Raw genomic sequence first — 27,620 nt, forward strand, 5'->3', positions numbered from 1 at the left:
TATCTATATGTACCATAGACTTACAGGATCTCACCACTGGGGGCAACTGGGTAAAGGATACACGGGATCTCTATTATTCCTTACAACTGCATGTGAATTTACAATTACCTCAAAATAAAAACTTTAATTTAAAAATTATTAATGTAGTAAATTAAAAAGCAAATGTGATGACAGTTCACATCATTTATCCTAATTTTCTTACACACATTTATATATCTATAAGCACATGTGCACAGGAGTACACACCACACACAGGATAACATTCTGGTGCAAAATCTTCTAATGTACATGGAAAATGCAGTGGAAAGACACATCACACACCATTACTAGTCATTGTCTCAGAGAGTGGGACTATGGATGATTTGTTTGTTTATCTTTCCCTAATTGTCAATAACCAAGAGGTTCTGCTTTTGTAATTAGAAAAATCAATAAATGTCTAAGTGTCAAACCAGTATGTCTGAATCTGCACCTGCCAGTCTTTCCAGCTGAGTAAATGCTACCCCATCCTTCCAGCTGCTCGGGCCCCAAACCGTGGAGTCATCCTCATCTCCTCTGTCTCACACCCCACATCCAATCCATCAGCCAATTCTGTTGGCTCCACTTTCAAAATCTATCTAGAACCCAACCACTTCTCGCCGCAATGACCCACAACCATTCTGGTCCAAAGCCAGCACCATTTCTTCCCTTGCTTCCTGCGCTAGCTTCCACCCTGGCCCCACTGGAGTCCCTTTGGGTGATTCTGTTAACACCTCGTCAGATAGCGCCACTCCTCAGCTCAGAGTAAAATCCACCGTCCTTGTTACGGCCCACAGGGGTCCATCTCGTCTGCGTTCCTTGCTCATCTCACCTCATCACCTTGTAACTCTTCTCCTACTCTTTTCACTCCAGCCTCTCTATTCTCCAGCCTCCTGGATCTTCACTGCCACGCTTCCCACTCTGAACTCTCTCCCCCTGACATCCACATGGCTCACACTCTCATTTCCTTCAGGTCTCGGCTCCAAGGCCATCTTATCTGACAGGCCTTCCCTGAACACTGGGTATAAAATAGCACCGATCCCTTGTCTGACCTCTGCCACTACTTTTTTCTTTTTCACAGCACTTATATCTGTTTACTGGTTGTCTGTCCTCACTAGAAAATTCCATGACAGCATGATCTTGTCTGCTTTGTTTACTGCTCATCCTCAGTGCCCAAAACAGGGCCTAGTCTATAGGGCCCCTCAATAAATAGTGGTTAAATGAAGGCTTCTAAATACATTCACCGAACTAGCAAACCTGCAAGTCACATATCTGAAGATTTCCCATGGTTCATTTCTAGGTATGTATTTGCAACGACAGGTTTCTAAAGAATTTAGAAGTATCTAAAGATTTAGACCTATTGGCTGACCAACTGTTCACCATGAACTCTCTTTCTTCATTTCTTTCCTGGTAAAAGTTGGAACAGACATCTAGTTTTGGTAGCATCCGTGGGAAGATCAGACTCTTCCTATCTACACCCTCCATCACCATCTCTGTTTCCTTAAGGGTGTTCCACAAGATAATCTCCCTCTGAGCCGGGCCTAGCACACACTGAGCTCTGCTGCTTGTGTTCCATCCTTCACACAGGACTCACAAGGCCAAGTCAACCGAGCATTTGAAAATCCAGAATCCAACACTTAAAAACCCTACAGTATTTGTAATAAGAAAATATTAGAAAAAATATTCATCAGTTAGGTGAATGGGAAAATTCCATGCATATATTGAGTGGAATACTGGAATACTATAATATCAACGTGATTGTATCTCAAAAATATTAAATAAAAAAGAAGCAAGTTGCATAATGACATCATTTATGAGAATTTAAATGACACAAAATACTCTAGGTTGTGTCTTTGAAATTCTCATAAATGATGTCATTTATGATATGGAGCAGTGACGAAATGCTAACACTGGTTAATTCTTGGTGGTCTGCACACAGCTATTTGTCATACTATTCTTTGTTCTTCACTGTATTCCACCCACGCATTCTGATGGGGACAGCACGTCTGTTCTCTGTGGGGAGCAGCAGACACTGCCTTCCCCAGCAGGAGAATGTGCCCATGGCAGCGAGGACCATACCTGTGATCAGACGCTTGTAGCTCCGCTCGGCCATAATACTTGAGGACACCAGGAGACCAGGTGTGTCTGACTTGGGTGTTAGCATCTAGATTGTTGTCTAGGAGGTTGAGTTCTCCAGCTACTCGCAGGGATTCCAATCAAGAGACCCACAGACGACACAGAATTGTATCAACATATGAATGCCAGTTATGGAGCTTCTACAACAGGGTCTATGTCACGGCCCACCACATGTCCCAGACGCTCTAACCCTTTGTGTTTGAAACCATGCCATGGCAGCTTTGGGGCTTGGGGTTAAAAGCTCTCCCATATAGATTATACAAAACAGAAAGACCAGAGCTGCCTCACCCTCCCCAGCAGGTAAACTGGGAGAGGACAGAGAAATCGCTGCTGGGGGAACAGGAACACAGGAGATCTGCAGCCCTCTGTCCAGTAGGAGACACAGAGGCTAACAACACAAAGACCCCTGCTGCTCAGCGCACTGGGGCCACGCAGATGTCCACAAACGGATCTGAACGAAAATGTGTCTTTTCAATCTGCAGATGCCATTTCCTGGCTTTGAAACCTCAGCACACATCTTACCAGCAAAGTTTAACTGTTCATGTACTGGCTGATAAGTGTTCTAGTTTTAAATGAACTGCACTTCCTAGCTGGGCATCAATAATCGTTCAAAACATACTTGACAACTAATTGATAAAAAAGCTCTTATCTTTCCTGTGTCTTGCTCACGTTGGATGTGGAATTGGAGCTTTAAGCAGATACGACTTTGGTTGAACAAAATGGACTGGATAAAGGCATGAGTGTTGAGGGCAGAGATGCTGGAGAGAAAGAGCTGTGGCCTCGCTGCTCATTTTTTGCCCAGAACAAACAGTGGAGGAGGTGGTGTCGGGGGACAGCTGTGATGCAGGGATGGGAGAGCCAGGAGCAGGTGCATTTGCAGATAAGTCTCCAGAAGGGGCCAGAGGGGCACTCCCCCAAAGCACAACTTCCAAAGTGTAGGGGCTAACATCTGGGATGACTTTTGTGTAGTTTTGGGTTATCAAGAAAATGTTTTTTATATAGCAAAGAGCGCCGGGCTGAATAAATGTGATCTTCTCTCTCTGGTATCGATCATTCGCCCTCCACCAGCGCTGAAAGCAGACACGTCTCACGCACCTGTTCTGTCAAAAGGATGCCTCTTCCTCCACCACAGGACCCTGTCTGTCCAGGCGGGGGTGCGGCACTTGTCGCTCGTGTCGTAGGCGGCGGAGCCAACATCATACTTGTAGGTCGGTCCAAAATTAATGGCGCCTTCATGAAAGTCTTTAAAAATCTATTGGGAGAAACAGAAGTCACAAGACCACTTTAGTTCTCCTAGATTCTGTGTGTTACATGCAAAAACAAAAAATGAAAAGGCACCTTCCAGAGCGCTCTAATTCTAAAAAGTAACAGAATCTACTTTATATTTGTGAAGATGTCTAAAACTGGACGTATGTGTGCCTTTTAATTAGCAAAAAAGCGATGATTATCTATTTGTTCTGCCAACTTACACACCACCATTGGATCTTCCTCCGACCTCCGGTACCCCAGCTATGACACCGTCTGCTGGTCAGTGCTCCAGAAGACAGAGAAAGGCACGAGGCAAGGATGCACATCCCAGGCCTAGGGCAGCGCCCAGCCCATACCTAGCAAGGCCTTAATCGATATTTGTTAACTAAACAGATGGGGTAAAAAGAAGCCCAGAACTAAAGTCGAGCTCTCCACTGTCGTCATTTACTCTAGATCCAGCCTTGGTGCCGTGGGAAGACCCAGAAACAGATGTTGACTCCGTGGACGAGTGGAAGGGTGTGGAGAATATTGGCAGGAGGAAGAAAGAAAAACCTGTCTCAGGAAGGTATGCTGTGGTGACTTTTCCATCTGGCCACCCCACAGCAATCCATGTCACTCGCAGGGTTGAGCAGGGAGGGCAGAGAAACCCGGAGGAACGTTGGAATCTCGTTGTCAGAGACCTTAACTTTCCTATCTTCACACATTGAACCAGCTGCATTTTCAAAAGGTAAATGGAACTTAGCTGTGCTTCCCTCATCTCAGCTCATCCTGCTGGGAAGCCAACAGGCACCAAAATAAACAACCAGTATTAGCTGGGTGAGAGGATAAGATTCGTGTCATCTGGAGACTGGCCAGTATGACCCTGAAGAACTGAGGACAGATCTTCTACTTGAATCTTTCCTATGATGTCATGACTTACAGAGTCACTGAAAACTGCACAGGGGTCACATAGGGGAGAAACAGCCCTGTAGTTTGACAGCCTTGGCTGTATCATGGCTTTGTGTACTGACTGCGTGGTCTTGGACAAGTTATTTGACCTTGGCCTCAGTTTTCTTATCTAGAAAATGGGTATACTACCTAATTTGTAGGATGGTCTTAAGGATTACCCATACAAATTGGTGTGAAAAGTGTATTGGATATTGTTATAATTCGTTATTGTGTTCAAACAGAGATAGCACCAAAATGAAGTATTTCGAGCAGAGTCTAAAGTGTCACTTGGTGGCTTAGTATACCTGAAATACAGCAGTGCCTACAAGCCTTGCACATGAGGATGAGATGGGGTGGACCTGCGTACATTAGCATTCACATTAGCTCCTATAGCTGGCTTATGTGCTCACCAAGCCCTTTCATACAGTGATGGCCCCTCCGGCCATGAGAAGACACACAGTCCCTGAATGGCCAGTGAAAGCCATGTGAGGAGGAACAGGAAGAGTGCATGAATGGACGCCACGTTTCTCTAACTTCATATGCCACACGTGTTTCTACAATATTGGACTCATCCTTAAATCCACTTGTGGAACTTAATTTGCCAAACACTAGCGTACACATGCAGTAGCTGTTATTTCCTATTGGAGCAGCTGCTAAAAAATATTTTAAAAGTACAACTTACTTTTCCACTTGATTTCTGTAGCTGTAGCTGATCAAATTCCAGCAGTTTCTTCCAGTCTTGGCGTTTAACGAAATAGAAGACTTCTTCGTAAGTGAGATCGATGCGGTAGTTGAAATCACCGCACCAAAACACGTAATCGTGAGAAAAGATGTTTCTTCCCTAAGTTGTAAAGAAAATCATGATCATTCTGGCCCATCTTGCAAGGAAGGGGAGGGGGAGAAAACCCAGCTCACCACGCACATGACAAGCAGATGCGTTTTTCTTAACATGTTACTTAAAAAAAAAAAAAGTCTTCTACTAGACCAACTCAGTTTTCACTAATCCCATAAACCTACTGAGGAACTTCTACGTGGCTTACTTTCTTATTTTAAATAATAGTGTTTTGGGGTAGTTTGGAAAAAACTCCAACACTCACTAGGGAAGCATGACTATCAGTATTTACTCTGCCGCTCCCACCTCGAGGATCAGGCTGTGCTCCTGCTTGTATGTCTATTTCCTAAGTAGAACTGCCAAACAGTCAGTGTTATGACAATGAGGTTTAGGAAAATAAGTATATGGGGCCGGCCCCGTGGCTTAGCAGTTAAGTGCACGCGCTCCGCTACTGGCGGCCCGGGTTCGGATCCCGGGTGTGCACCGACGCACCACTTCTCTGGCCATGCTGAGGTCGCGTCCCACATACAGCAACTAGAAGGATGTGCAACTATGACATACAACTATCTACTGGGGCTTTGGGGAAAAAAAAAAGGAGGAGGATTGGCAATAGATGTTAGCTCAGAGCCGGTCTTCCTCAGCAAAAAGAGGAGGATTGGCATGGATGTTAGCTCAGGGCTGATCTTCCTCCCTGCCCCCAAAAAAACAGAAAAGAAAATAATTATAAATGCTCAGGATATGCAATTTTTTTTTTTTTTGGTGAGGAAGATTGGCCCTGAGCTAACATCTGCCCCAATCTTCCTCTATTCTGTATGTGGGACGCTTCCACAGCATGGGCTGATGAGTGGTGCATAGCTTCACGCCAGGATCTGAACCTGTAAACCCCGGGCCACCAAAGCAGAGCACACGAACCCAACCACTATGTCACCAGGCCAGCCCTGAGGATGTGCAACTTTGTAAAACTTGACGGATTTTATACATTTTCATCCTGTGAGCCTCCGTCTCATTTCTCTTCCCACCTCATCCTGCCCAGCCACTCTGAGCCCGCGGTCCACCAGCGCAGCCCTGGAGGGCTCCGGATCCTCACTCTCTCCCCCACCTAGGAATCACAACCACGACAGCAGCTGATATGAATCAACTGTCTATAAGGGCTAGACTCTGTTCCGGGGGCATGTAGTCCTCAGAGCAACCCTGTGAAGCACACACTATTGGCTCTCTTTTAGATTAAAAGAAAGAAGTTCAGAAAAACTTGCTCAAGGTTCCACAGCTAGTGCAGGATAAAGACAAGATTTGAACTCAGATCTGCCTCACTCCAAAATCTGTTTCTGTTTCACTACACTAGGTGGCATTCCCACTCCCCCAACCCACAACAATAATCTGGACAGAAGACTGAAATTATCTCAACCAAATAAAATGAGCGTGTAGAGCAGCATGTCTAATAGAACTTTCTGCAGTGATGGAAATGTTCTCCATCCACGCCATCTAAACAGGAGCCACCAGCCACAGGTGGCCACTGAGCACTTGAAATGCAGCCAGTGCAACCAAGGATTTTCTGTTCTATTTAATTTTAATTAATTTAAATTTAAATAGCTACTTGTGGCTAGTGGCTACTCTACTGGACAACGCAGGTGTAGAGTACAAACTTGCAGGTACCCTCAATATTTCTGTGGTTGAAAAAAAAAGCTGTATTATAAGCTCACAGCCCTTTAAATATTTTGAATGTGTCCCAAGTTTACTATTTCAAAATAGCACTTTTTTAAGTGAGAAGGGCTGGACATTTTTTTCTTTTTTTTTGTGAGGAAGATCAGCCCTGAGCTAACATCCATGCTAATCCTCCTCTTTTTGCTGAGGAAGACCGGCTCTGAGCTAACATCTATTGCCAATCCTCCTCCTTTTTTTTTCCCCAAAGCCCCAGTAGATAGTTGTATGTCATAGCTGCACATCCTTCTAGTTGCTGTATGTGGGACGCGGCCTCAGCATGGCCGGAGAAGCAGTGCGTCAGTTGGCGCCCAGGATCCGAACCTGGGCCGCCAGCAGCGGAGCGCGTGCACTTAACCGCTAAGCCACCGGGCCGGCCCTGGACATTTTTTTTTTTAACTACATAGACACACAAAGGAAACATGTGTAATGTCCTACATAATCTGGAAAACTACAAATCGCAAATTTCCCAACTCATCTATTTGTTTCTTCTTTAAGACAAGAAATAAACACCACAACAAGGATTACGGCCCTTATTAATGAAAACTACAGAATTTTTGCCTTGAGCGCATGTCCAGCCTAGTATCTGGGATGTCAGTTTTAAGGGACCCGGCTTCATATGGAAGAGCTCCAGGACCCGGCCAACCGTGTCACAGACACTGGCAGAATACGCGGCGAGCAGAGCTGAAGTCTACCCTCGCTGCTGGGAAACAGGTGCTTGCACCAGGCTGAAGGTGTGCGGGCCGTCATCTTTGCACAGGAAGGAGAACATTCAAATCTGAACTTGAAAAGAGAATCTGCCAGCCCCAGAATGGAAACTTCCGACCACCACTAGAGGGCGGTGTGATGCATGTTATTGGCAACCTGGAGACCAGCCAGGAGCATCCAGGGCTCTTGAGTCGCGAATTCACTGATTTCAAAAACGGGCCTTCTTGTCGGAGCCACAACAGAACGCAGGTGTGAAGGCTGTGAATCTCAAGAAAACCGAGCCTTATACTGTTTGGCTTCAAATGTACCACTAACTGGGACAAAGCGTGGACACGTTGGTTTTCTTTCCCCATTTCACTCCCTTGATTAGAAACTTGGAAAATGCACACCATAAGAAAACGTAGGGTTCATAAGGGCGTTCAGGAAGCCTATAGAGATAAGGGGGCTAGAACACTCCAGGGCCAGACTCCCTGGGCTTAACTCTATTTCCCCGTCCCAGGTCATCTCCCCTCTCCCAGTGCTGAGCCCCAAAGGCAGGGAGACCCCTATGGTGCGTCCCCAATGCCTGCCCACATTAGCAGCTCAGGAAACCACGTGTGGGGCCGAACTGAGCAGGAGCCAGCAGACGCGCCCTATCAGCGGTGCTGGCCGCCACGGGCTCACCATCGGGAAACTCAGCTTCTGGGTGATCTCCTTGTAGTCCTCGTTCCTCTCCTTCACCTGGGACTGCCCGGCCGTCAGGTGGCTGCACACGAAGCAGAGGCTGGTGCTGTGGAGCTGGAAGCGGATGCCCACGGCACCTTTGTTCCCTGCCTTCCCTCCCATGCCCGTCTTCACCGTGTCGATCGCCACATCCCTGGAACAGAGAATGTGCACACGCGGTGACTTCTTAGTGGCTCCGAAGGAAAAGCATGAACTGTTTTGCTACAGAGAAGAGCTGGGTAGCAGTGTGAAGCTTGCGGCTCTGAAGACTCCAAAGCCGTCAGCTCAGAGACTGTTTAGTCACGTCCTCAGCAGCCAGGCCACAGCGACCAGCGTGACCGCCATCAACTCTGTCATCACTCCTAACCTCCTTCCTCTCACTGCCGGTAGTTGCCTTGTGGGAGGTTTGGAGGATCGGCTGCAGGGCCCCAACTCTGAAATGCTCTGCACTCACAAAAGCACCCCTGAAAACCCAGCGAGGCTGAATCACCTCCATCCCTGCTTTCCGCTTCCTTTTCTCATTCTGGCTACAGAAGCAGCGTGGACATAACCACCCTCCACCCCACCCCATGCAGCTTTCCTGTACAGCACAGGAGGGACCTTCAGCTAATCCACATTTTAAGACACAGGAAACATCCAGTTATTTATGCTGGGCTGGGTAGGCGGTTTCGAGGCAGACTCCTGCTTGCATTAAAATGCCAACTTATAATGCACACAGGACCATGGGCTGAAGCCCGGACTGAGGCCCACACCTGTTCTTGGGACGACCACCTGGCACATAGGTGAGGGGGTAACTGGCCAACAGGTGTGCGAGCTAGTAAGCTGGAGGCCGAAGGAGCGAGAGTCGAGGACACAGGTGTCCGGGACCTTAGGTGGCGTCTGGGAAATCTGGAACTCCTCAGCATGCCGCCCTTTCTCATGTTCATCCCTAACCTCCGCCCTAACCCTCCCTTTACTCTAACCTTAGCTGACCTTCACTCACTCACTTTGGACACTTCCACACTGCCATGACAAACAGTCAGGGGGACGGGGACGTCAACATTTTCCCAAAGTCACAGAAGATGATCATGAACACGGAGCACAGTCTTGGTCTCCAAGTGCTGCCATGGGCAGACCTGGGGCCCTCTAAACATGTGGAGGAGTTCAACCCGGGAGGACGGAAGGCTGGCTCAACGCCTGGTATCGACAATGAGAAAGACCGGAGGAAATTCTCATGACGTGAATGAGCCCAGGCAGCAATGTGAAGCTATGAGACGGTTGAGGGAAGAGGTGAATTCCTCTCAAACCTTAAAACACAAACGCATGCACACACACACACATGCACGCACAGCTTTTCCTAAAAGAACACTCATTTCCTAAGGTTTCCCCTTTCTGACATTTACAAAGCTGTCACTTTGGTGACACTTTGGGTGACAGTGGTAGAGGCTTTCTGCCCACACATCTTACTTAGAATTCTTTTTAAAAGAGACAAAAGAATTGGCATTTCCTGATGAGGCACTCAGCTCTTAGTCAGAGGTTTCCCGTCTAAAATTTCAGCAAGTAATCCCCTTCCTCATGCAAGACTGAGCTTGGGTGACAATGATCATGAAACATTCCGTCTAAAAGAGTTCAGCTTCCTGAGCTAGAAGGTTTCCATTGTGACTTTCTGATTGCTAGACAATATTCTATTCAGCCTAGTTTTTTCTCGGGGGTTTTGTTACATTTTGCTAGAATAATGGCAGGTTCTGATTCCTGTTGCAGGAGGGGAGGAGGAGGAGGAAGTCAGAACAAAACAGCAAGACAAACAATCCCGTGTTCCCCCCAGATGTTCAGAAACTAAATGTTCTTACCTGATGAATGGGACATGGTACGGACGCACAAAGATATAAAGACAGACGCCCACCAGCTGTGCCGAGGTCAAGAGAATGTACCTATGAGAGCGTGATATGGCTTTCTGAAGCTGCTCACCCCACATCTTCCTGTTGGTGGTACTGGGAAGGAAAAGAAAAGAATGATGCTGTTTACAGTGAGCTGGAAGTGGGCTCTCCCACCCACAAACTCCTGCAGCTCTTGGTTTATTCTTCTTATAGAACTGATTGTGTACTGCCTGCAGTCCCATTTTAGTGTCATGCCCTAATTCCTGCCACGGACTATCCATATATTTCTGGTTGTGTTGTAGGCATCACTGCACATACCCCTCCCCCATCCCCCGCCTGAAACCCACCCAGGACCTTGCTCATAAGAGCTCCAGAGAATCGGGTTTTATTATCGGTTCAGAAAGTTCTTTGAAATAAAGCTGCACCAGTATTATTCACAATAGCCAAGATGTGGAAGCAACTGCCCATCAACGGATGAATGGATAAAGAAGATGTGGTATATATATACATATATATACACACAATGTACATATATACATTGTATACATACACATATATACATATAAATACAATATATGTGTGTGTGTGTGTGCGTGTGTGTGTGTGTGTGTGTATATATATAATATATATACAATGGAATACTACTCAGCCATAAAAAAAGACAAAATCTCCCACTTGCAACAACACGGATGGACCTTGAGGGTATTATGTTAAGTGAAATAAGCCAGACAGATAAAGACAAACACCATATGATTTCACTCACATATGGAAGATAAACAAACACATAGATAAGGAGAACAGATTAGTGGTTACCAGAGGGGAAGGGGGTGGGGGAAGGACGAAATGGGTAAAGGGGCACATATGAATGACGACAGAAAAAAAACTAGACTATTGGTGGTGAACATGATGCAGACTACACAGAAACTGATATACAATAATGTACATCTGAAATTACACAATGTTATAAGCCAATATGACACCAATAAAATAATTTTTTTAAAAAGCTGCACCAGTATAGGGGAAAAAAAGTCCAGTGGCCCTTATACCCAATGCTAATGCAGTGTTTTTCTTTCCTCCACACCTGCTGGAGAGAAGAGGAGTACCTCCTCCCTGCACTCATGCTTTCTCACCTTTGCCCAGGAATCGTGAATCAGCACCCTCCCAGCCCAGCCCTCAGCCCACACCCTCCAGGCTCACACAGGCCAGCTTGCAGCACGAATGAGCCTCCACAAGTGACCGAGGTGGCAGCACCTCATATACAGCGATAACCCGCCCTTCCTTGGATTTCCTTAATTAGCAGAGAAGGAGGAACGGGGAGGTGCGTATCTGTGCCTATGGGGAAGGACCATTCCATCAGTCAGAAGGACCCACCCACCGAGGGGCACAGGTTAGCGTATTCAGACACAGGACTCAGGGGCCCTGCTCCCAGCCAGGCACCCGGCTCAGGAAAACCTGGGTGAGTTTCACGGCACCCTCTTGCACCCCTCGCGCCTGGCCGCCTACCTGGCATTGACAATGTTCCCTGCGCTCAGCTCCACCATCTCCTCAAAGCCCACGGCAAATATGTCAGCCGGGCTGCTGTCATCTGGAGAACAAGGCAGGAGATGAAGGAAATCAGACCCAACAAGGACTGTTACCCGACTTGTGGGGCGCCACATTTGCCTCTGTGAGCCCCACTGTCCCACTGCCCAGTCACTCATCCAGGCCACAAGGGCAGAGTGTGGACCTTCCCTCCGTCTCCCACTGTGCACACGCCTTTCTCTGTCTACATCCCGGGGCACGTTGCTAACCTCTCCATCCCCTGCTTCTGTCTCTGCAAAAGGGCCAGTAACCGGCACCTCCCAGGGTGGTCATGAAGTGTAAATCAGATGGCACGTGTAAGGTAGCTTATACGTGGGCCCCCCATAATCCTGTCGGCCCTTCTTCCTTCCTGAGAACTTCCACATGCATCAGACCCCTGTCCCCGACCAGACCTAAGGTACTTGGGCCAGTGCTGTCTCCTACTTGTCTGTGTCCCTCATGTACTTTTCACAGGGCTGGGCCCAGCCTTGCCTGGTTAATGACTGACTGTGGTCACAGTTGTCCTGGGGGGCAGAGAAGACCCAGCCCTGCTCGGGAACCCCTCTGACGAAATCTGCTACAGAAATGCCTGGTTTCCAGGAAGGACAGCGAGCCAGGAGGTGTTACTCATCCCTTCTCTCTTTGTTCCCTTTCACAGGGAAGGCCAGGGTTTAATATAACCCTGCAGTCATTTGCCACATCTCTCTAGTCGTGTCCTCCTGATGCTCAGAGGCCTGAGCCGTCAAGCCCGGCTGCAGTAGAAAGTGACACCCTCCCTCCCCGACTCCATCGGGAAAGGCCAGGCTGTCCACTCCCTCCCACAAGGCAACCTGGAACTTCAAGCTTAACCGGCTTAGAGTTTCTTTTCTCTTCTTTGTTTAAAGAAAAAATATGTTTTCCTTTGTTTGATCTGCCTGGCAACACAGCACTTCTTCCTTCTCCTGAATCTGGTGAGTTTCTAGTGGGAGCAGGAGTGGGCCCACTGTCACAATAAAATCCCCTGCAAAGGAACAGCCAGCTTGCTATTGCCACCCACTCCGTTCCTGCAGGTGAATGAAGAGGGAGGAGGGAAGTTTCTTCAGGCAAGGCTGCACTAATGTTCTCACATGTACAGAGCCTGCTCCGGTGGGCGTTCAGAACAGTCACCCCCAACACGGAGAGAGAATCTCAGTGACTCCGATCTGTGGACTTAAGCTACCCTGCCCCGCCGAGGCAGCAAGGGGGGTGTGGACAGTGCATGGGACAGCAGGGGACAGGGTGCTGGGCATCGCCTGGGGCAGCTGTTGAGAAGGAGAGGCTCCTGCACATCAACAGGAAGAGAGCTGACTCGCGAGTCTCTGCCAGAATCCAAGGAAGCTGGAAAAAGCCAGGCCCCTGGATAAATGCTACCTGGAGAAAAATCATTTATTCTTCAAATCCCGAGTTCTGAGGCCGTTAAATATTAGCTTGCATGATATAAGATAAAGGGTTGAGGTGTCAAATTTGGAATTATTTTATTCTTAAAAGGTACACAAATTCTTTCATGACTACTTAAAGCAGATGAATATAGTCACATAGTTGGTTTGGGAAAAGGCAGAGACAAGTCATTCTTGGTCAGAAGCAACATGAAAGGAGCACCCAGCTCCTTACGGTGACCCGGCTCTAGAAGCCACACCATCCTTACAACAAAAGGTTCTCATGATCGAAACCTAAAACTGCAAAATCTCTATATGCGAAGAGAAAAGAGAGATTCGCCACTTTGATAACTCTTCTAAACACTTGGAAAACAGAAGGCACCAAGCAGTTAATTCACCAGTGTTCTGGAAAGTCAGACCACGGCGCTTTCTAAACATTCCAAGGAGTGAGAACGCCAAACACCAGATTTCACAAGTGAACGAATCTGGAAGAGGTCAGACCCAAGGGCTCGATGGAATATGTATTTTGTTGTCACCGAAGCCACAGTGCTCACCCTGGGATTCCTCGACTCCGGACAGTGTGGGCGAGTCGAGCAGCCAGTCAGCCAGCTCCCCCGTCCCAAGGAGGTTGCTCCTGAACTGCTTTCCCCCATTCACGTTCCAGGTTCCCATGGCAATACGGAGCCGTTTGAAATTTGTGAATTCCGACTGGCGCTCCGTCATCGCTCTCAGGATCCTGGGAGTCACTGTAAGGACACATAAAAAGGGCATGTTTGCCTGCACTCCAAAACCCCACACATCCCCCAAAACACAGATGGGGCTCCCTGTCAGAGAGAGAGGAATTCACGATCCTATAGATATGAGCCAAACAATGCTCCTTACGCAGATGACAAGAGCTTAGAATCCTGCATAACCAGTACACTTCCCTAGGGCATCTTTGCCACAAAGTCCTGAAAACACGGATGTTCCTCCCTCCACACCCTTCCCCCAACCAGAGCCACAGAGGTTGTGACATCAGATCACAGGGACTCTCATCCTCAGCAATCCCTCCAGGATCCAGCGGGAATTTAGGCAAGGGGACATCGCAACTTACTATAGTTCAAAATATATATAAAACTTTAAATGTCTCACACCCATCTTGGCATTTTCCACCTTCCATCTTGCATGCCTGAAATGTTCTGTTTTACCTCAGACTCAGGGCTTTAAAAAATCACTACTCTGAACCACGTCCATCCTCTAGATTTCCAAAATGTATTCCATTTTTAAACTAGTGACTTAACCCACATCTAAATCCTATCCGCCTTGCTCCTAAATAAGACTCACTGTACTACTCAGAGCTCCTCTCAGCTTTTACTGAGCTGGCCTGATTTCCAGGGCAGACAAATAGCACCTTGGCTATTAGAAGCCAAATAAGAGTTCCCCTAGTGATGGAAGAATGACAGTAGAAAAGGGCTGTGAATTATTTTAAACATGGGCCAATTAATTTTTCAAAAACACCGAAAATTTCTAAAACAAGACTTATACATTCCTATAAGGAAAAATGCTGGGTCTCCCCTTCTTTTCCATTCACCCTATAATGTTTACAGGCTCTATGGGATAAGAAGCCATTAAAATTTTCCCAAAGAAACCACTAGCTCACTTATCTGTGGAATCTAAAAAAAAATCAACAACAAAAAAGCCCCCAAAAAACTGAACTCAGATACAGAGAACAGACTGGGAGTTGCCAGAGGTGGGAGATAGGGGGTGGGTGAAATGGGTGAAGGGGATCAAAAGGTACAAACTTCCAGTCATAAAATAAGTTCTGGGGATGTAATGTACAGCATGGAGGCTATATTTAACAACACTGTACTGTACATTTGGAAGCTGATGAGAGAAGTCTTAAAAGTTCTCGTCACAAGAAAAAAATTGTAACTGTGTGGTGATGGATGTTAACTAGACTTATTGTGGTGACCATTTCCCAATACATACAAATATTGAATCATTATGTTGTACACCTGAAACTCAGAGAATATTATGTCAGTTGTCTCTCAAAAAAAAAAAGGAAACCATTAGCTATTGACGGAATCATGACAGTCTCAGCCCCGAGAGCAGAAGGTGTTCTCATCCCAGGAGATGACTGTGTCCTTCGCCCTCCTGCACTTCTACAGGGTCCCGGGGCCATAACAGACAGGTGGCCGCCCTCACAGGAGACTCCAGGGGACAAATGAGACCGGGCAATGAGACCAAGAACCCATTCGGGCTGAGAGTTTCTAGTGTGAGTTAGCACTCAAAGAAATGGACACTTTTAGAATAGCACACTGACTGCTGTCGAGTCCTCTTGATTTCTCCCCTCCTCTGGGCTTGGAAACATAGTCCAAACTAAGAGAGTACAAGAGCAGGCTCATACTTGAGGCCAGAAAGCACAGGCTCCCAGGAAGTACAGTGACAGCCGGTATTGTACATATCTTTTTATTTTCTGTATATTATAATGTTTGTCATCTTAAAAAACCTTTCTGGCTGGGGAGACATGGCCCCTCCCAGGGCTAGTCAATTCTTAGACTCAGCCAAGAGCGTGGGTGTGATGTGCAAACTAACCAATCCTGAGTCACCTCCTCTGTGGGCCCTCACACCCTAGAGGCAATATTCCTCTGCCTTAATCATCCCAGGAACTGGTACCATCCAAGTAGATCCCACCTCTCTAGCCCAAAGCCCACAGGAAATATTCAAGTTGGCCAACCCTAAGCTGTTCACTCTGCCCCACCTTTCTCTCGGAAGCCCCAATAAAGGAAACTCCCTTAGCTCCTGCCTCCTGCCCACCCTGGGGTTTTCCATGTGGTCCTGCATGCAGTGCCCATGCCCCATCTCTAGGACTTGTGAGTATAATAAACTTTGTTTCTTCCTGAGCCCCTCCTCTGCCTCCTCTTGTGGCCGCACATGACTAACTACCTACCTCATAAAAGAACACAAAACACAGCTGCAAGATGCTCAGGTCAACTGGTCAACCTGAAGTCATGGGCTGGAAGTGCAGAGCCCAGAAGCTCTCTCCCTCTGTCCTACAGCTCAGGGGAGTGTCTGCCACCCGCCACCTGCGATTACATGGGGAGGGGTGGGAAGGGCTGGCTAGCATGCCACCCCCCACGCCCTCCGGGTGGCAGGGCAGCTGGACACCTCCTTGCCGGCAGAGCGGGAGCCCCTTACCCAGCAGGGCCGTGTTGTCCAGGAGCATCCTTCCCTTGTCTGTAGACTCCTCGGCGTAGACGTCCCCAACCAGCAGCAGCCTGATGGCCTCCTGCTTCACCCCATCAAAGAAGTTGGACTGGATGGTTCGAGACACGGACCGGGCCCCGTCCTTCAGCTTCCCCACCTGCCGTGAGCCAGACCACAGGCTGTGAGAGGGATCCATGCAGGGCCCCATCCTCTGCCCAGGCCCCCACCCTCCGCCCACAGCCCGCCCCTACCTTGGCTTTCCCTTCCAGGGCGCGGCTGCCCGTGAACATCTTGCTCAGGCTGTGCCCATTCAGAGACCACATGGCTTTGAAGGACTCCACGAAGCGGTCAGCAATGGGCTTTGAATTCAGCCCTAGGCTCTCGAGTTGCAGATGAAGGACCTGTGGGAGAAGGGACAGTTGTCACTCATTCTCGCCCAGAAGCTCCCCCACAGCTGCCTGGGGGGAACGTCACCAGGCGTCATCCCGGTGAGTTCCTTATTCGGCAGATCGTGGATTACTCTGTGCCCCTCCAGAGGACAAAGAATCCTTGTAGCAGAGAACGGGACCTCCCACCACAACTCACCCCAACTTTATCTAACCTATCATTCCACCTAGCCCTCCTCTGACCCCCTCACTCCTGACCCCTCCACCCCCACTACCAGAGGGCTGGACAGCAAGCAGGGGTAGACGACAGACAGTGCTGACCCCACCCCAGCAGTGCGCTAGGAGAGGTCACCCAGGCAGCGGGTCACTAGACAGACTCAGGTCTCCCTCCCCGGCTTCAAACTCAGCCTCGTCTCAGCCAGCCTGACACTGCCTTTGCCCAACGGTATATTCACAATAATCATTCCACAGAACTACTGTTTCTCAAAGTGGCACCTGGCACCCTTGGGCTACCACGTCTGGGATGCATTCCAAAAAGGGTCTGAAAAAGTGTGCCTATGATGGGTCAAAGGCATATTGGGGCACAGGCAAGCCAGCCACCCAGGAAAACCTCTATCCAGATGCCCGGCACATCCCTGTCCTGTCTCCCCACAGTCAGAAAGTTAGCCCAGTGACACTACCCTTATCTTGCTGATGAAGGCACACAGCCTAGTCCCCACTGAAAGTATAGGACATGACACATATGGCCTGGGGCTGAGGCAGGGACAGACCTCGTGCGCAATGAAGCTCTGCACCGCGTTGGTTCGGTCCAGGCAGTCGAGACAATTCATCCGCAAAGTGCCTTTCTGAAAACTTAGGAAAACAGGAAACTCAAATGGTTACAAGTTACATTTGAAGGAGCAATGGCTGTAGCATGATGGCCTATGTTTGACTGGAGATCCCTGAGGAAACTTGCATCAAAACTCACCTCCTCCCCAGTAGCCCACCAGGACCCCCAGAATACCTCCTGATGGACCCTAGCATCCGAGGGACCCCAGCACTGCTGAAGCAGCAGGCAGACCTCAGAGCACATGCTCAGCGGCCTGCACACCTGGGTCATTATAAACAGAGTCAATTCTCATTATCTGCCACAGTTATGTTCTAGAATGTTGCCATGAACAATTCTCTAGTTGAACCATTAGCAAATTAGCAAATGCTGAACCACTGCTCCTAGGAGAAATAGAGGGTAAGGTTCCTCTGAGCCTCTGGTCACACATTTTCATCAACTAGTCACCACAGAACCTTGTTTTATATGTGTTTCTGTTTAAAGACAGCTGATTCATTAACATTGAACTCATGCCAACAGCACTGTAACTCATTCCTGAAGGAAGATTCTCTAACACACCTATTTTCTCCATCAGGCATGTCACCACCTTCTTGTGCTTAGGAACACCAGATGGCACTTAGCACTATACTTGGGGCCCATTTTAAACAGAGAAATACCCATAAAATGCACATAAATATGACAAACATGGCACTAAATAGACTATGAAAAGGACACTCGTTTACAGCAGGAGAGCTGAAACGGGAAGGCAGAGCATGGCCTTGCTCCGCCCCTGCTGGGAATGTGCACATTAGATGGCTCAAATTTTTCACTGTTCTGAGCAGGTCTGTAAAAGTACCATGAGTATTGATTTTGGGGTTACGAATAAATTTTAGCAAGTGGGCAAATTTGCAAACACAGAATCTCAATAACGAGGCTTGACTGTATTGTGATTTGAGGAAACTGGACCTCCTTTTTCTTCTGAGCAGGGAGTCCACGTCCCGGCTTCCTTGGGCCATCAGGGTTATGCCACCTGTCCCCCTTCACTCTCAGGGGTTCTCATCACGGTTTGGACAATAAGTTGTATGGTCACCATGGATCCACGTTTTAACCTAGTTCCGTTTATTAGTAAATTTATTTTGCCATAGAACCATGCTTTACCATCTACTTGCAAAATTCAAAAGCATGTTCTGATTCCAGAAGGGAAAGGAGAAGGCTGGAACCCAGGATCCCCAACATCGCTGAGCCTGTGGCCAGGAAACTGCAAGGGTAGCTAGTAGTGAGGGAGGGCACACAACCCTCCCGCTGCTAGCTCGCCCAACAGCAAGATGAAGACGCAGGCGGAGACTCACCGTGGACTTACATTCTCGCCCTTGGTGAACACGTCAAAGTCATCCCAGTGGAGTTTCAGCTGGGGCCTCAACAGGTTCTCCAATTTCTCTAGCTTGCCGCCTTTGGCAAACTGATGGAAGTCAAAGTTTATCATAGGCGTGTCAGCAGCATGGCAGGAAGCCCAGAGCAACTTCTGAAAGGGGAAAGGAAGAGGGTGGCAGGGAAGGAGGGAAGGGACGGTGACTGCAAACCTCCTCTCACAGCTGGAATCCCAGTGGCTCACTCACTGGAGTGCACAGTTTAGCTTTAAAGCTTAGAGTGGATCAAGTAGTTATCAGTCCTGACCCTGAAAGGGAAGCACAGAACAAAGACCCCGGGGACAAGACCACGAAGAGCATCTTGCCTGCAGAAGGGAGGAAGGTCCACATGGGGCAAGACAGCCAGAGTGGGTGTGGCTCCCAGGGGCAGCCCACACCCCTGCACCGACACCACCCTTCTGCAGGGCTCTCCGGGGGGCGCCGATGAGGGAAGGGCTGCTCTGTTCTTTGGGCACCCAAGTGCCACGGGCCCATCAGGGACAGGGCAGGGCCGTGGGCTATGGAGCTCATAATCCAGCTCACCGTCGCCCTGGTAACCAGCCCCATCCTGATAAGCGCAAGCCTCTGGGTGGGTGTGCTCCGAAGCAGCCAAGTGTCCTGGCCGGTCCTCGGGGCCCCTTGAGAGGATGTGCAGCCCAGTGAAACTTCAGGATGGGGGAGACGAGTGGCGGGGCCAGTGGGCCCAGCCTGCACACGAACTGGAATGGAGGTGGGGCCGGAGATGGGCAGGCACAGCAGGTAGGCACCAGGCAGAGGCCTCCCTTCCACACGAGAAACCTCAGCTGACAACTCCTCAGCTCTCTCGCCAGACAGTAAAGGGTGAACCGGCTGCCTTCCCAGGGCACCTGGCCTCAGGCCTCCCCCACCCCGCACCCTCCTGCGTGGCTTCAGGTCAGACCTGTCCAGCATTCGCCCATCCAGAGAATCTAATGACCTTGAAGGAAGGACTTCGGGCTGTCTGGTCCCTACAACTCAAAAGTGCCCATCCACCATGAGCCAGAATGCAAATCAGTGCACGCTGCCATCGTTAAGAAAGTCTTGCTATGAAGAAGAAGTCAGCTGAACTGAACAGTGTGCTGCTTAGCTGGCTTTATGTTCTAGAGCAAGTGCCTTGTCCACTTGTGGCCTGACAACAGCTGGTCTCAGGCCGGCCCCCGCTGTGTGGACCTCAGCGTGGCAGAACTGACGAGCTGAGGGAGCCAGAGCCCAGTCAGGTCTCCCCCAAGTGGAGTGTTCACCTCTTACCTCCTACCTGCCCAGGAGCCTGCCCTCCCCCACGTGGGCCATGGGACCACTGCCATCTCCTGCCCCTCTGTGACAAAGAGCCCACCAGCACAGGGGACACTTCCACCAGTTAACACAGGGGCTGAGGACGTCCTCTCTCCATAAGTCAAGACACAAAAGGAGAAGAGGTTCTTGGGGTTTTTTTTTTTCCCTTCTTCCTTAAAATAAGCTGCCAACATTGCTGCCAAGATGGGTGGGAGGGGAGATACTCCCCAGCTTGTTGCCAATAGCAACAAACCAAACAGGAAAAGCAGGTCTGCCCAAATGAAACTGGCCACCAGAAAGTCTGCTCCAAGCACGTGGCTTTTCCGAGCAGAGAAATGAGCAGCAGCTGGATTCAGCCTCCACCAGCCAGGAGTCAGGGGTCGGGACAGCAAGGAACACGCAGAGGTTGGCCCTCCCTTCCCACTGAGATGAAGTCGCACTTCAAACTCTCTCCATAAGGGGCTTCCTTGAGCTTTGAACAACCAGAGGGCTTTTCTCCACTAAGCTGGGGGCGACTGAGAAAGGACTGTGGAGGCACCCACAGCTCACTCTGGAGCTTTTAATGTAGCAGACTGAATACGCATGGGCGCTCTGGAACAGGGAGAGACCTGGGAGAGGCCGGTGGACACTTCGCTCCAACTGCTGCCTCCCCTGTCCAGGGCCTCTCCCTGCACCTCCCCTGAACATGGCCCGGGAAGCCTTGGGGAGCCCACAGGGAGCCGGGCACAGGAAACAGCTTTCTGGGGCAGCCCAAACAAGGATGGAAGGTTTGAAGGCTCCAGGTTAGCAGGAGGAAACCATGTAAGATTCTTTGCTTTAAACCAAGCCAGAGCTCTAACGAGCCACTCCAGGCACAAGTGCCCTACGGGTGTGTCGGGGAGCTCGCCAGGAGGTGCCAGCCAGCAGCTGAGCCAGACCAAGGAAGGAACTCGGGCTCCCCGAGCAGGTCAGGGATGCGTGGGATGAAGCCCAAACGTGTGCGTGTGCACGTGTGCATGCATGTGTGTGTGTGTGGGGGGAGCCAGGAGGAAGTACAGCTGGAGATGGGAGATGCTTTGTTTTGACTTTGAGAAAATTCTCCCAGCCACCAGTTCATAAAAATTAAGCTTCATACGTCAGGAACCCAAATTGCCTAATGCTGGAGAGCTGTGGAAAAAAAACCTCAAACATGGTGAAGGTAGCGAGAGCAGCACAACTGTTTCCAGTGCCCACAGAAGCCTGCCTCTGGGCAGGGCCCTGGGCTCCCTCACTGCCCGCCCCCCGCCCCCAACCCCCGCCCACGTGGAGAAGCTGGCAAGGGACAGGGTTTACCTTGAAGGCTCTGTTGAGTACCTCCTCCCCGCCTCTGCTCCCCAGCAGGTTCACGACCACTTGGTTCCCATACTGCTCCTTCAGAAGCACCATATGCCTGCAAGGCAGCAGGGCAGCACGTGACCCCATGTGGCCAGGCACAGGGGAGAGGGTGTGGAAGGGACCCACGGGGCACTAGAGGTCCAGGATGAGCCATTCCCCAGGACCGGAAGTGTGGGAAAATGAGCCCAAGAGATGGAGAAAACCAACCTCTCCCAGCCCCCTGGCTGCTCACTCAACCCCACTGTCAGAGACAGGCACGCCAACAGTCTGTTTGCATGAAGGCACGACCAAGAGTAACTCACAGCACACCAGACATCTACACAAGCATAACATCAGACGAAGGATATGCTGGACTTTCTTTAAGTACCCCCGGGAAATCCAGAACAGCTAACTTGGCCTTTCATTAACAGAACCTTATAAATGTGACATGCATATCTCTGAAATCAATTTCTGGTTCCACTTGGTACCTTCCTTCTCAAAACTGGAGAAACTGGTAGGAGAGCTGTCAACCTCAGTGTCCAATTTTTTATCTAAGCGCTGCATTTCATTATGTTTAACCCAAACAAGAAGGCACACCAAAATTTCAGGCTTTAGGAAAATATTTGTGCATCAGAGACTATTTTTTAAATACACATGTTGAAAGATTAGGGAGAGACTCTAATATTTATCCTTTATCACCAGCTTTTGAAAAGGAACTTTACAATTTTAATAACGTTAGAAATGTTTACACGTAGTTTTTCTTTTGGTGAGGAAGATTGGCCCTGAGCTAACATCTGTGCCAATCTTCCCCCATTTTGTATGTGGGCCGCCGCCACAGCACAGCCTGATGAGTGGTGTGTAGGTCCGCACCCAGGATCCGAACCCAGGAAACCCAGGCTGCCAAAGCGGAGCGCGCCAACTTAACTGCTACGCCACCGGGCCAGCCCCAACATGTAGTTTTTTTTAAAAAAAAAGAAAAAGATAATATAAAAGGCAAATGCAAAATTGTATTTTAATAGTGTGATCGTATGCCTAAATATAGAAAAAAGACTGGAAGATAACACTCCAAGACGTTAAAAGTGATGAATTTTATGTGATTTTTTTTCTTCTTTATATATTTTTGTATTTTCCAAATTTCTACGATGAAGTGCCTCTTTTATGAATGGATTTTTAAAAGTTTATTACAAAAGAACCATTTTTAGCCCAATAAGAGAAAAACACTCTTACTAACTGTGTGCAGTAGAAGAATATGGATTCTCAAGTGGGTAGTTTAGGTTCCTCTGCTGACGAGTTAAGGGTGAGTCTACCCCCGGCTCCTGTCTCTGTGTGGAGGAATTCTCCTAGAAAGATGCTCCTGGCAGCCTGCCCTCCCTGTAGTCTCTCCTCGGGGAAGAAGAGGGCTTGAGGAGATGGGGTAAAACAGGCTCTGCACACGTGGACAGGCTGTGCACTGTCCCTGGACCTGTGCAATGTGGCAGCCCTGGGTGAGAGAGCCAGAAGAAACGAGGTGTGCGTAGGTCGGCCCCTCTGGGCCCTCTTTTGGATCTGCATGCCCGTAGAAGATGCATCCTGGCCTGAGGGCCACCATGTGGAGCCAAAAGCAGGCTCTGCTCTGGTGGGCAGTCTGGGCTTCTCAGCTCTGCCTGTCATGGAGACCCTTTGATTTGGTGCTGAAACACCAAATTGAAGAAGTGCCATATGGCCACACATCCAAGCCGTGTCCCACAATGCAGCTTATCAGAAATAAGGCTGATGTCTCATCTCCAAGTGCCTGAAGCCTGCACCTAAGTCTCAAGTGGTTCCAAATTCCAGGGTTGGAAGAGAAACATCATCATTCATGTCCCCAGCCCCAAATACCCTCAATCACATTATTCATCCCTTCTGAGCTAGCTCCTTTGTCTGTACCATAAGGCTAATCCTCCTTACGTAAAGAATGGTTCTGAGGACTAAAAAGACGAGGAAAAGTGACAAGTACAGTGCTTGGCATATGGGAGTTGGTTTTTCTTTCCTTCCTTTTAATTTTAAAATAAGATAATACGCTTATTGTTGATAAATTAAAAACTCATTTCACTGGCTCCAACGGGAAGAGTCTCGGAGTCCACACCGAGGTCAGTGAGGTGGCTCTGTGCATGTAGGGTCTTTTTCACTCTCTCTGCGCATATGTGACTGTTATATGGAGTTTCCTGGAAAACCGTGCAGTTTTTCAGGACATTGAGGAGTCAGATTTCCATTTGGCAGCATCCTTCTCACAATTCAGGGCATCACTGAGGGACCAATGGTTAAACACCCCTGATGCCCACACAAAGAATCCGGACATAAGCAGCTCCAGGCAGGTGACAGAGGGAGGAAGGAGCAGAGCTTCAGTGTCCCACAATGGTGAAAGGTTAATTCTTTCATCAACTCACAACCACGCTGCGCAACAAGATCCTCCTCTAGCAGTCACAGCCAGAGGCTGCTTAAAACAGCCCCTTCCTTCAGACAGATGGCAGATAAAAGAACACAATGAGGAACCTGGATAAACAGTACAGCACTGACAGTGGGAAACAAGCATGCTGTGGGTATTAAGACTACCGATGTAAAGGGTATTTGTGGGGGTGGGTGGGGAAGGGATTTACTCCGGACTAAATACATCGAAGAACTCAAACTCTTGAGAGAGAGCCCTGTGATGTCCCAGAGATTTGGGGCATCCTTCTAGGGGGCGATGGCAGCCCCGCTGCTCAGGGGAGCCCCCAGTGCTCCACCATGGTCTATTAGAGAAACACGTGATCTCACTTCCAAACCCCACTCTCAATGAGGACAACACAGTTCACAACCAGCATGAGAACGGGCAGCTCTTTCCACTGGGAATGTAATGCTGCTCAATTCTAGTCAACCTTCATGGTTAGAACGCATGAAAAAAAGAAACTTACTGTAAGCCAAAAGTTTAAGCAGTTGCTGCTTGAAAAAGAACTTACTACAGTTTCAGAAAGTTGTTTGATGATTTGCAAAGAGATTAAGTTTACCAATGGATGTGGGGAAGAGGGGCTTGTGAGAAAAGAGAGAGCTTATTCTCTCGAGTACACACACACACACGCACGCACACACGCACCATATACTAACAGGATTTAAAAAGTTTTAAGTCTATGTAAATGTTCTTAAAATATTTTTTGGGGGGTCAGCCCCGTGGCATAGTGGTTAAGTTCAGCATGTTCCAGTTTGGCAGCCTGGGTTTGCAGGTTCAGATCCCAGGCACAGACCTACACCACTTGTCAGCCATGCCGTGGTGGCAACCCATATATAAAGTAGAGGAAGACTGGTACAGATGTTAGCTCAGGGCTAATCTTTCTCAGAAAAAAAAAAAACAAACTTATAAATACATGAAGCTTTTTGAAACAAGCCCAGCATGCCCCTTCCCTTTTGCTTCTGGTCAGCTCAGGAAGAATTTCATTTTCGGTTATATGTTGACTATTTCCTAAGAACATTTAATATAGCTCAATGTCACCTAAAAGAACTCTATATGCACAATGTGTACAACACAATAATAGTGTTCTGAGGAAAAGGCAAGAGTGTTTTCACTAATAGATTATACATCTCTTTCCAGTAAAAGCTCACCATTGGTAACATGCTAATTAGGGGGCACAGCTGGGCTGGTGTTAGCAGATTTACGGTAAACAAGAAGGCTGCAAGCAAATTTAAGGTCCAAATGAAGCGTCAGGTGGAATGATTAAAACATTTTCAAAATTATGCTTTGAGAATTTTTATTACATTCACTGAGATAACTTTTTAAATTAGTATTTAGATTAAAAAAGCAAATATTTTAAGAAGCTATTAACTATTTCAAGTACAAATGACTAACAGTTCAGGTTAGCGATGAAGAAACCTATGGACAGTTAGCCATTAATGATTAGGTAGCTAGTAACTAAAGTTTTTTTGGCAATTATTAATTGCAGTCTTTAGTTGTTTGCCCACTCATTGTTAGCTATGCTGTTTATTTTTAAAAGACAGGTAGATAGGCAATATATTATCTGACTCCTACTAGGTTCCTCATAGACAACTTCCCCCCAACACTTGGGGCACCATGGTAATAGATGCCTGAGTTGTTTTTCAGGAACTAAGAGTCAACCCCTGGCCGGTTCAGGCTGGTCAAGACCACCAACTGGGCCTGTGCAGGTGTCCCACAGGTGAACTCCAGATGTCAGGGAGCCAAAAACTCCATCCTCAGATCATGGCAATGCCGCCATTTTGTGAACATGCGTCCTATGAAGAGCCATGAAGCTTGACTACGCTTGCACAGATCATCAATTACCTCACTTCTCTTTACCTTCAATCATCTATCCCCACACTTCAGACCACCCTCCCCCCTTTATCCCAGAAATATCCCTGATCCCCATTTTCAGGGAGGCAGATTTGAGATTCATTCTCCTGTCTCCTCGCTCGGCTGCCTTGTGAATAAACCCCTTCTCTGCAGCAAACTCATCGTCTCAGTGATTGGCTTTTTGTGTGACAGGCAAAATGAACCTGGTTCAGCAACAGTGGCTTTTCTTAAGCAAGTTGCAAAACAGTAAGTGTGTTATGATCCAATTTGTGTTTTAAAAAATGAACTATGTATATATCAAAATTTTTTCTGGAATGATACAGAAAAAACTAATCGTAAAATCTCCAGTAGGAATTGGGAGTAAGAATACTTTTATTTCTCACTTTATACCTTTCTATACTGTGACTTTTTACAACCTGGGACTATATTACTTTTAAAACAAAAACAAATAGCTACAAATATCCTATAATTTAGATTACCCCTTATTAACCAGGACAAATGGATAAAGCTTCACTGAAGAAGAAACTGATAAGATAAAATAATTGCAAAGTGTTACCTGAGCATTTATTAATGAACCTTCAGGGAAACCTGAGAGTAAGTAAAAATTCTTACTTATAAGTAAGTAAACTCCCTTCTCGCATAAAGAACCAAAGGAAAAGGCAGATTTAGAGTCCAGATTTGGGGTCCTCCCTTCCCACTGCACCCTGTCCCCTGTGCTGCTGTCTGGGAGGAAGACTCCTAAGGATGACAGGCTTAGGATGGGGTCAGACAACCCTACCTGTCAAAAGCAGGGGCGTTGGCTTCCAGGCCTCTGTTGAGTCTCAGATGATGAGAGCCAACCTAAAGCAAAGAGAAATAACACAAGTGATGTCTCCTGCTCTGTGAACCCAGGAAGCAATTGTTTCCCCCTCCCCCTTCTCACTGCCAGCCAGCACCATCAGCTTCTCACTGCACACAGCAGCCACTCGGCCCCCTCCGTGGCCCATTCACAGCTCAGGAAGGCCAGGCCATGACCTCAGGTCCTGAAGCCGAGTCTGGCTCTGCTGCAGCCCAGTCCCAACTGCAGCATGGACCATGCTGGCTGGAATTCTTCCACAGACAGAAGAGAAACTTTAGGTTAAGACCATGAGGCCCACATCAGATCCGCAAACCCTTCCACAGTGCAGAGGGGCAGCTAAATAAGCCAACCGGGGAGAGACAAACCACATCTCAGCCTTCTCTGCAACTCTAGGGACCTCGACTGCCCCCAAATCTGAGTTATAACTACCTGCAAACTAATTTGCCTTATTATTTAGAACTACCTATTTAACACTGGAAGTTTAAAAAACTAACTTAAAACTATGTATCGTTATTGGAGCCAGCTTGAAGGAGCTCTCTCTGGACAAATCTGGGACAATTTGAGCATTGAACTATATAAGGACAGCAATGGATTATAACCTGATGAATAAAATAGGAATCCATGAATCTATACAGATGAGAGCTGGCTGGACAAGTGGATAGATGGATGGGTGAGTGGGTGGGTGAATGGGTAGATGGGTGGGTGGATGAGTGGGCAGGTGGATGGGGGAGAAGGGAGGGCTCTTCCTTACAGTAGAATACCAACAGATAAATGTGGAGGAAGTGGTGGAAAATTGTCATTTTATAACCATCATACTGAAGAATTGTTTAGCAAAAATCATCCATTGATCATAATGTTAAGGGAAAGTTTGAGGAGGAGCAGGATACTTGCATAATCTCAGAGTCTCCCACAGATGCTTACCAAGTGAAAAGAAAAACATATTAACTATAAGTGAAGAAACAGAACAGCACCTTGCCCAGGTGATCAAAATTAACATCACTACAGAG

General features: G+C 48.1%; 1 protein-coding gene across 3 annotated transcripts in view; it reads right to left on the reverse strand.

Annotated features, from left to right (window-relative positions):
- The window catches only part of SYNJ2 (synaptojanin 2), a 97,109-nt gene that overhangs the window by 16,024 nt on the left and 53,465 nt on the right, over window positions 1-27,620 (reverse strand). For all 3 annotated transcript variants that reach the window (XM_058534080.1, XM_058534078.1, XM_058534081.1), the window contains exons 6-18: window positions 26,554-26,615; window positions 21,461-21,557; window positions 18,803-18,975; window positions 17,419-17,500; window positions 16,514-16,663; window positions 16,254-16,419; window positions 13,631-13,822; window positions 11,626-11,707; window positions 10,096-10,236; window positions 8,228-8,420; window positions 5,009-5,167; window positions 3,247-3,403; window positions 2,095-2,212 (exon numbers count right to left, since the gene is read on the reverse strand). In XM_058534080.1, the coding sequence (XP_058390063.1) occupies window positions 2,095-2,212; window positions 3,247-3,403; window positions 5,009-5,167; window positions 8,228-8,420; window positions 10,096-10,236; window positions 11,626-11,707; window positions 13,631-13,822; window positions 16,254-16,419; window positions 16,514-16,663; window positions 17,419-17,500; window positions 18,803-18,975; window positions 21,461-21,557; window positions 26,554-26,615 (1,772 nt within the window). The remainder of the gene's footprint in view (window positions 1-2,094; window positions 2,213-3,246; window positions 3,404-5,008; window positions 5,168-8,227; window positions 8,421-10,095; window positions 10,237-11,625; window positions 11,708-13,630; window positions 13,823-16,253; window positions 16,420-16,513; window positions 16,664-17,418; window positions 17,501-18,802; window positions 18,976-21,460; window positions 21,558-26,553; window positions 26,616-27,620) is intronic.

The sequence above is a fragment of the Diceros bicornis genome, chromosome 39 (genome assembly GCF_020826845.1).
Source record: "Diceros bicornis minor isolate mBicDic1 chromosome 39, mDicBic1.mat.cur, whole genome shotgun sequence".
Lineage (NCBI taxonomy): Eukaryota > Metazoa > Chordata > Mammalia > Perissodactyla > Rhinocerotidae > Diceros > Diceros bicornis.